The following is a 10,183-nucleotide window of genomic DNA, read 5'->3' on the forward strand; positions in this document are numbered from 1 at the left end:
TACTGGCCCCAATACTGACTCTTGAGGGACAATATTTATTCAAATAAATAAATGTGTTCTCTCATTGATTAAGGGAGAGGAGAAGCAGAGGGATCACCAGTGTAACCTCTCCATCAGTGACATAGGAGCACACTGCACACTGTCACAGCTGCTGCATTCCCGTAATACACAATCCCTCTGCCTTCACTGCCTTCAAGAGACTTGCAGATCTTTTCCATCCCAGCAGCAAACCTCACCCATGGCTGTAATGTGCTGCCCTCATTAGCCCAATACTCCGTACCAAGGGAGCCAACATCAACAACAGAAGCTACTGTGGAGCCCTCTTCTCTCTCCCTCTTCCCCAGATGTACTCACTTTGATTTTTACCCTGCTTTCAGCACGCTGGGCCAGGGCTACTCTATAGAGCAGGATTCAGAGAAGGTTCAAGCTGAAGTGGCATGGAAGTGCTGCTGTCACCTAACATATATAAGAACGGATGGGCACATCCAGAACACCAGCACACAATGCCACAGCTGTAAAGCGGGGCTCAAGTTTTGACACTTGCTAGATAACTTATTACTGTGCTGGTGATCTCTTCCAGGACTCTGCCAGTCAGACAGCATGAGCTGTGTATTAGGGACACTTACACAGACTTCAGCCCTATGATTCCTGATTCCCACTAGCCATGCCAATCTTTAATTTATAATTTGCCTAGTCCTAGCAAGGGCTTCCTGCACAGTGTGACACTTGGCTGCAACACTTCACAGAAATCACTCGAGACAGCGTGAACCTCCAGTTTCCGACCTTCAGTTCCAGTTACAAACACAGTGTTATTTTAAACATTCCAGGCTGAAAGTGTGGACTTGCCAAAACTTGACTACCATAGCAAGGATGTAAAGGATGGGAAAATCCTGATCTGGCTGACTTTCAGATGTCTCAGGAGAAAAAGGATATTGGGCAGCTGCTTCTACTTAAATGTGTGAAGACTAATGACCTTCAAAATCGTGCACTCTGGGCAAGAATAATCTGCTCTTTGTTGATTATTCAGCAAGGCAAGCACATAGCAGTGATCTGGTAAAGTTTGTGTTTGAATAACAAAAAATTTCAAGTCAGCAGTTCGTTCTTTGCTATTTCAAACAATACAGAGTGAGGTTTAAATGCTGGAGTCACAGCTAAACATGTAGGGCAGCTCACAAAATGGCTGAGGTTGGAAGGGACCGCTGGATGACATCCTGTCAAACCGCCCTGCTCAACCTGGGTCACCTGTAGCAGGCTCTGCAGGCCCATGTCCAGATGGCCTTTGAGTATCTCCAAGGATGGAGACTCCACAAGCTCTTTGGGCAACCTGCGCCAGTGCTCAGTCACCCTCACAGTGAAAAAGTGTTTTCTGATATTCAGATGGAACCTCCTGTGTTTCAGTGCATGCTCATTGCCTCTGGTCCTGGCCCTGGGCACCACTGAAAAGAGCTTGGTTCAGTCTTCTTTACACTCTCTCTTAATACATTTATATATACTGACAATATCTGTCTTGAGCTTTCTCTTCCTTATGCTGAGCAGTCCCACCTGTCTCAGCCTTTCCTCATGTGAGAGGTGCTCAAGTCCCTTAAACTTAGTGACCCTTTGCTGGACTCTCTGCTGTAGCTTTATCTCTCTGGTACTGGGGAGCCCAGAACTGGACACAGTACTCCAGGTGTGGCCTCATCCTCTGGTGTAACAGCTAGTCCTCACAGGTTTGAACATAAGCATATTTGATATTGTTGCATTCTGCCCCATCATCCAGATCATTAATGGGACTGGACTCAGTATTGACCCCTGGGGTACACTGCTAGCTACTGGCCCCCAACTATAATTCATACTACTGCTGACCACCCTCTGGGTCTGGCTGCTCAGACAGTTTTCAGTCCACCTCACTGCTTCCTCACCAACTCTATACGTTATCAGCTTTTCTCTATCTTCTAGGAGGCAGTGTTGGAAACCTTACTGAAGTTAAGGCAGACTATATCCACTGCTCTCCTCATCTACCAACCCAGTTATTTCATCATAGAAGATTATCAGGTTGGTCAAGTATGAGTTCTCTTTTGCCTTCCCCTTTGTGAACCCATTCAGTCATCATCTGACTGAGCCTTCCCTGAAACAGTCATGTACTGCAGTTTCCAGTGGCAGAGCTGCACCGGTGGAATTGGGTCATCCCTCCATTTCTCAACATAAAAGAGAACGCAACGGGCAGATTAAATCCTGTGAGCAGGAGTGCCACCATTTTTCCTATCTGAGATCATGCAAGTAGAAGCTTACTGCATTTACAGAAATTCAGTGAATAGCCAAGTTAGCTTCAAAGGAGGACTGAGGAAAGGGAAGGAAAGCTGTTTAAGAAACAAATAATTGCTTCTTGGAAAAAATAACAAACATTTTTAAACATGCAGTTTATGTGTCTATCCATTTCCTCCTTTTGTCATGGTCCTTCATCAATTCACAGTGCAGCAGGGACCAGGCATTATCACACTATCTTTGGAGTCACTAAATGCTAAATGAGACTTCTACATTGTACTGTTAAGCAGAGTTGACGACACAGCTCCCTAAGGGTACCTTGGTCTTACCCATCTGCATTAACAAAACCCCAAAGGGATATCATTATAGAGGATTTGAAAGGAAACTGTGGCAGAGCGGTTGATATTGGGCATCTGTAAATCCTCTGCATGCTTAAATAAGGAGCTTGGTGGTAATCTCTCTAAATAAAACTCTGCCAGGGGTAACATTTCTGGCATTTTCGGTGTTTCCCAAAACCAAAACTGTCACTGTTATCTTCTGATGCAATGACAGACCACTTTTGCTCTCATAGGGATACAGAGATTTATAGAATCATAGAGTCGTTTTGGTTGGAAAAGACCTTTAAGATCATTGAGTCCAACCATAAACCTAACACTGCCAAGTTCACCACTAAACCATGTCCCTAAGTGCCACACCTACACGTCTTTAAATATCTTCAGGGATGGTGACTCAACCACTTCCTTGGGCAGCCTGTTCCAATGCTTGACAACCCTTTTGGTGAAGAATTTTTTGCTAATATCCAATCTAAACCTCAACTGGCACAACCTGAGGACATTTACTCTCGTCCTATTGCTTGTTACTTGGGAGAAGAAACCGACACCCACCTCACTACAACCTCCTTTCAATAGAGAGAGGTCAGCACAACAGCGATAAGGTCTCCCCTGAGCCTCCTTTTCTCCAGACTAACCAACCCCAGTTCCCTCAGCTGCTCCTCATAAGACTTGTTCTCCAGCCCCTTCACCAGCTTCACTGCTCTTCTTCAGATGTGCCTCAATGTCTTTCCTGTAGTGAGGGGCCCAAAACTGAACATGGTATTCGAGATGCAGCCTCAGCAGTGCTGAGTACAGGGGGAGGATCACTTCTCTGGTCCTGCTGACCAGACTATTTCTGATACAAGCCAGGATGCCACTGGCCTTCTTGGCCACCTGGGCACACTGCTGGCTCATATTCAGCCGGCTGTTGACCAACACCCTCAGGTCCTCTTCTGCCAGGCAGCTTTCCAGCCACTCCTCCCCAAGCCTGTAGTGTTGCATGGGGTTGTTGTGACCCAAGTGCAGGACCAGGCACTTGGCCTTGTTGAACCTCATACAATTAGCCTCGGCCCAATTTGGGTTAGTTCTGTTCACACGAGAGAAAGGAAGGATCCAGAACACAAAAGAGTGAGGCCAGCCCTCCTCATATATAGGGCACAGTTTACAGAGAAACTTGAATCAAACATCTGTGTCCCATTTGTGTGCATGCATGTGTGTGTAGCTAGAAGACACAGTATATGCACATGCAAGTGGCTGCCTCTGTCTGGGAAGAGGTGAGATTACAGTAACATCTGTATAACTACTTTGTGTGTATTACACAGGTTCCCTAGGACCCCCAATTCAAAGGAGGCGTGGAAAAGGAGTAGCCTGCAGTATTGCAATCTGAATGGCAATAACATCCTTACAATGATTTCAGTGGGCCAGCCTTTCCAGATCTTCCTGTGTTTTTCTTTAAGCTTAACATGTTCATAAAGTGTGCACTGAAAGCTAATGAGAAGATCCTAGCTTCAAGCTTAGCCTCTGGACAGTGTCTTTGGTGACTAATATTTTATTTCTCCTCCAACTTCTTGCCAACACAGGCAACCAACTGCTAACCTGAAGCTCTGTGGTCTCCAACCCACTTCTTCTTTAAAACCAGTAGAAGCCCCATACATTTCTTATCTAGCACACGGTAAGCGCAATGGCACTCTAGCAAATAGGTTCTCTCAGTACCTGGTTACGTCTGAAATTCTCCTTGGTGCTTTGGGAAACAGAGTAATGTCAATGAATCATGTTCAGTTACAACATAGTTATTTCCAATCTTGTTTGATGCTTAGCATTTGAGGAAAATGATATGCTTACTCACCATAAGGGATATATGCCAAGCCTACTGACAATGAAGATAATGGCAAATGTAAGGAACAGAAGGTCACTCAGTTTTTGACACTTGCAATAGTTTGCCATTTTGGCAGCCTGTAAAAGAAAGAAATGTCTGTTTACTTCTGTGAGGACAACTGAGTTCTCTTGTATTGTGTATAAGCTGTAAGAAGAAGAAATCAAATTTTTATGAAGTCGCTAACATTTCCATTGGGCCACCTCACAGTGACTTCATAACTCCTCTCCAACATGCAGGTGGAAAATGCCTTCTCAGAAAAAAACCCAGACTGCATAAAACCAGAATACATCCCTCATTTCTTCCTTCCCCATTGAATTTCCATTTTGAAATCCTACAATTTCAGATCCACAAAACTCTTCTAAACCTTTTATTGAATCTCACTGTTCTTATGCTGTCCTTGTCCCCAACCTCTTTACCTGCCTGTCTCTCACCTTTTCAGTATGTTCCACTTGCATTTTCAGCATCCATCCATCTTTCACCTGCCCCATGCTCTCTGACCTTCTAGAGTTACTATATATAAACTTTGTCTCAAATCCTCTATTGTGCCCCTTATCCTATGATCCCCTACAGCATCTCTTCTCCCTTTATGGCCTATACTGAACAGTTTCTACCTCTAAGATTATACTCCTCTCCTTCAAATCTTTTTCCAAGGCTCTCTTCTCCTGTCTTTCAAACTTCTTCTTTCCAACTTGTTGTCCCACACCTATTTTTACATTTTACGTTTCTCTCATTTCTCTTCATGCAGTCTTCTGAATCCTCCTCAGGGAAGGAGTCTAATTACTCTTCACTCAAATCACCCATTAAAACAATGATTTTCTCTGAAGTTTCTTTGCCCTCCTCCCTGAAGAAAACAGCATGTACAAGCAAGCTTGTTTTAAGATGTCTATGCTGCTTTCACAGTGTTCGTGAGTGTAAGTAGTTACTTATTTTAAAACATCTCCTTCAAGGCAGGGACAGTCTTTATGCTTTCTGTCAAATGTATCCAGAGAGTCACTGCACAATGAAGTACATGACGAGCTTGATTTAGTGACCACCTAAGTCACTGGGAACCCTTTCAAAACCCCCTCTGAGGGGGCCTGTATCCAGCTCCCATATTGAGGAGATGCTTAATTCTGTAGACTTTCCAGAGGGCTTAGAGGGACCAAAATTACCACAACTATGCATATAGAATACTATTCTGAATGCAGAATTAAAATCAGAGAATTGCCTAAAATAGTGAGAGTCACTTTGCGTTTTGTCTGAATTTTTGGTATGAACACATTGAACCTGAAAGCGCTCAATGCTCACGTCAGACAATCTGGATACCAAAACCAACCTGCACTTTTGGATGGTACATAACTTCAGCAATGTTTCCAGTCAAAATCCCAATATAAAGGATATCCTCACTAACAGAAAACAAGTTAGGAAGCTCACAAAGTATGAGGAAAGCCACCAATTCTGCAAAGAAAATACAACACTTCTGAATCAGCCCTATTTTCTATAGCGGACATAAATGAGTTTCCTAGCAGTTAGTACTCACAGTGTGGTTTAAGGAAAAGAGACTCCTTTGCTGCTAACACACAAAGCAGAAGAGTTACTAGCACCTTGATTTTCAGATGACTGAAAGTTCAGACAGGAATTTTTGATGTATTTGCATGGTGGCAGTCTAAAAAAGCTAGTTTCATAGTGTGTGGAGCTGATATTGCTATAGCAACTTGTACTAGTATCACGCCATTCCTCAAAAACAGTACAGCTGTTGGGTCACCAGTTCTCAAATAACAAATTTACAAATGATATTGATAAGGAAGAACGACAAAAAAAGGGAAAAAAAAAGTTGTTGGATGGAACTGGACCGCCTAAGACAATACAATACAATTTTCAAAGCTTAAAAACCATGGCTACAACTGAGTAACACAGCTCTTCCAGATATTCTTGCTAGTCTATTTAAATGCCATTAAATGGCACAGTATTTGCCTTGGTCTGAAGAGTCCATTCCCTGCTCTTTTAGAAAAGTGTGTTAGGAGATGGCTGGAACCTGACAGAAAGGATTCAGGTTGAACTGTCAGCTACGTGAGGCTCATACACCAGAAGCACACTAAATTGGTAACTACTCACATCCATACACTGGCATCAAAATTGTCACAGTGTTCATTAATTGAAACTAAGAAGTCTGAAAGTCCCCAGATACGTGGGATTTTAAGTGCCTCAGCAGGTTAGGTTACAGTGTTTCCAAACCACAAGCTGTACTGCAGTGAAATGATACCCAAGATGCCTTATACAATTTAGTTGGGATTCTGAAAGTTGCCTCTCAGTAGCCTAGATTTCTCCTTAAGCTAATGTAACGGCTTCCCAGGCAAGCAAATGACTCTATGTTTGGTCTGTCCTGCTGTGGCTAGGCTGCTTTGAGTATCCCAGATAACTTTCACTCAGACCTAAGAGAACAGTTAAGTATTGCTGAAAATCCTGCTATCTCAGGCAGTCATGTGCCTTCTAGATTAAAAAAAGATTAAAAAATAAAAACAGATTTACAGCACTATTGAATAAGAATGGCAGGATTTTGATTCTGCAATAGGTGACTCACACAGTGAGACTATATTCTTGCATAACAGGATCTCTGCAACTCCTTTAGTAAGAAATAATTTCAGGCAAAATAGGTACTAACTTTGGTTTGATCCTGCTGGAGAGTTCACAGACAGCCTGGTCCCAGCATCACACAGAGCTGTCTAAAAACTGACACAGATATGGGATGACAATATCTCTGCTGTGGAAGTTACAGACCATCTTGACTTAAAAGAATTTCAATCATCCTTTCTTCTCCACAGCCAACTGTTTAATACTGGTATCTGGATGTGGAAGAATCTGTAAAATCCTAGAGTCCAAAGGTCAGCTCACTGCCCATGCATAGAACAGCCACTAAATTTTCCAGCACTCTCTGACCAGCAAAGCACAGCAGAACCAAACCGTGACACTTTGATTCTTTTGAAGACAGGGTTCTTGTCCCACGTATCACTTCAGAGAGGTCAAGAGCCAGGAGTTTCTACCCCACAAAGTCATTACTTTCCAGATTTTGCAACTTTGAGCTTCTGACTTTGCCATGTTATATTTAAAATCTGCATGTAACCCTCCCTGGCATGCACCGTATTACCAGTCTCTGCCCTGCACAGGCAACTTATCAAGGGATAAAACTACCTAAACTCACAAACATGCACAGCTACAAGTGTAATATATTTCAGCAAAGAAATACACTATAGTAATCACAATTTACCATTGTGAACTGGCCTCTTTGCTTAAGAAACACTTACTTGGAATAGCAAATAGATTCTACCTATTGACATGTTAGCTCTCATTATAGTGAATAACATGTACAGACACTGATGATATATGTATTATCTCACCTCTAGGACAACATCAGCCGCATCATGGAGACATAAGGTCAAGGTTCCCACTCGTGTCAAATTGGTTACATATGAGAAGGTTATCAGGGTGACTGTTACAATGTGATGTGTAAACATGATGCCAAAATCCTAGAGCAGCAAGAAGCAGGGGAAAAAAAAACAACAAAAACCAATGAACCAAACAGTGAGATTCAGTACTCTTACACAAAAATGGATGGAGGTTTTTTAAACCCAGTATTATGGTTATGTTATGTAAAGATGCTGCTATATAAGTGCATTAAATACCCTGCTATATATTTCTCTTAGAAAGAAAAAAATAATCATTGCACGTTAACAAAATGCAAAAAGATTACTGAAAGCTAGGTAATATCTAGACTTCTTAGTTCATAGTAATTTAACCTAATGAAGCAAACATTTGCAGCTAAAGTTACTTTGAAAAGGCTTGTGTATATACAAATCAAATTACACTTTATTTCTTATCCACCAAGCAACTTACAAAATGAAAAATAATGCATCATTCACGAGTTCAAATAGCTACAAAGGAACAGGAAACGCATCTCCACCACACTACGAGTTATCGACAGTCACCTGCCAAGCACAACTGAGAGCTTTCACAGAGCTGAGAATCCCAGTTCCAGGTTTTTATTTGGTTTTAATGAAGCTGCTTTGTCTTCATACTGTAACAGGATCAGAAAAGTCTGCAAATCAGCTGGTGCAGCTCCTCCTACTCAGATCTAATCTGCTACCTCCCAAATGATGCAGGTTAGCTGGTCTCCAGATCAGTAACTTTTGAGTTATTTGGCCAGCAAGTAATTGTTACTATTGAAAAATACTGGGAGCTGTGAAGCTCCTGCAAAATCACACTCCCAGACAAATGCCAAGGGGCAGGCAAAGCAGAGAAAACAACCTGCCTGCCTGGTTAGACTCCTAGACTGATTACAGAGAGAACAGGACCCACAGAGATTAGACTCTTCTCTGCAAAGCACCAAGTCAGTCAAAAAGAAGTCTTGCTGGAGTTTGCTGAACTACCTGCACAGCTTTGAGAAAGTGGTATCAAAACCCTGAAGAAAACATCATAATCACAATGTGACTGAGGAGTTTCTCCACGCACTGGGTGCAAAGTTACTACCACAGCTCTCAGCAGATCTAGCGGCTCTCACACAGGGCTGGCTGAAGGGAGAGGTCCAAGTGGTCAGAAGCAGAGGCTCCTCCAGGCAGCCTGCTCGCCAAACATCTTGGGAGGTGGCATCTGGCTTTCTGGAAGCTTTCGTGGGCCAGTCCTGATGAGCTGTGGTAGCCTTTACCTAAGCGGCCCACAGCAGTGAAACCAAAACTGAGATCCTGAGTCTAAGAGGCAGCACTTGGTTCGCAAAGGGACTGAAGGTTCATTTGTTGGGCAGAAGGGCCCTACAGAAAGTGCTGGTGAGCTCCCACTAACACAGGGTTAACTCCAGAAAAGCAGCAGCTACAGCTGCCAACTGCTCTGTCTCTCCAGTACTGGGAAGAGTAACTGCCCAGTGTCACCACACCTCTCTTTGGGAATGCAGCAGGCACGTAGCAGGCACCACTGCTTTCAGAGATATGCAATGCCACTGCCTTTCAGTACCAGCACTTGGTTTCACTACAATGTCCACCTGGAGCCCATAGAAAAACCTGCAGCTTGAGCAGCCTCACTAACTGAATAGGGAAAGGACCTCCTCCCAGCCTATCATCTCATGTTTAATGCTATCACGTGCTACAAGGTCCTATTTCCTACACATGTTCCTCAATGGGCTTTGCCAATATCTCCAACACAAAGCTGAGGCGCGGGGTGGCGGGGTGGTAGGGCAAGAGAAAGGAAAAAACCAACCACACTAAAAGCAGAGAACCATATCCTAGTTTGGTATACACCCAACACTTCTCAGCCAGGTTATTTCGTCCCCAGCAGTGTGGAGCACAATCAAATACATTCAGCAGTCATCTCAAGCCATTGCTTTAAATCAATTTTCTCAAAGCAGACAGAACAAAAAGAGAATTAAAGGCTGTTTCCCTTTCTAAAAGCCTTAAGGGAAAGCAGGGGTATGGCATCTTAGCCATTTCAGTAACTACAAAGCGACACATGGAGACCATTTCACTATGCCATAATCAAACAGCAAAGCACCTACCTTATTCCCTATGAACAGAAGTGACTAGCATTGGCATATGGCCATACTGCAGCCTAGCTCTTTACCTGCTTCAGCTGCAAACGTTATGGTGTTGTTCTTAATTTTCCTTCTAACTGCAATTATGTCAGCACATATGCAGTCCAAACGGGGGAAGAAGCCAAGCACAAAATTCTTGTCTGTTTTCATAGCTGACACATTCATGTTCTACAAATACAAGATTTTCATTCCCTCTTG

At 43.1% G+C, this 10,183-nt stretch overlaps 1 protein-coding gene across 1 annotated transcript in view; it reads right to left on the bottom strand.

Annotated features, from left to right (window-relative positions):
* Positions 1–4,397: 4,397 nt before the first annotated feature.
* LOC104527401 (ceramide synthase 6) overlaps positions 4,398–10,183 on the bottom strand; it is a gene marked incomplete at its 5' end in the record, with an annotated part of 63,081 nt that continues 57,295 nt past the window's right edge. The window contains 2 exons of the mRNA XM_010171116.1: positions 4,398–4,508; positions 7,806–7,934. Of these exons, the coding sequence (XP_010169418.1) occupies positions 4,398–4,508; positions 7,806–7,934 (240 nt within the window). The remainder of the gene's footprint in view (positions 4,509–7,805; positions 7,935–10,183) is intronic.

This window comes from Antrostomus carolinensis, unplaced genomic scaffold, assembly GCF_000700745.2.
Source record: "Antrostomus carolinensis isolate BGI_N321 unplaced genomic scaffold, ASM70074v2 scaffold4087, whole genome shotgun sequence".
NCBI classification, from domain to species: Eukaryota; Metazoa; Chordata; class Aves; order Caprimulgiformes; family Caprimulgidae; genus Antrostomus; species Antrostomus carolinensis.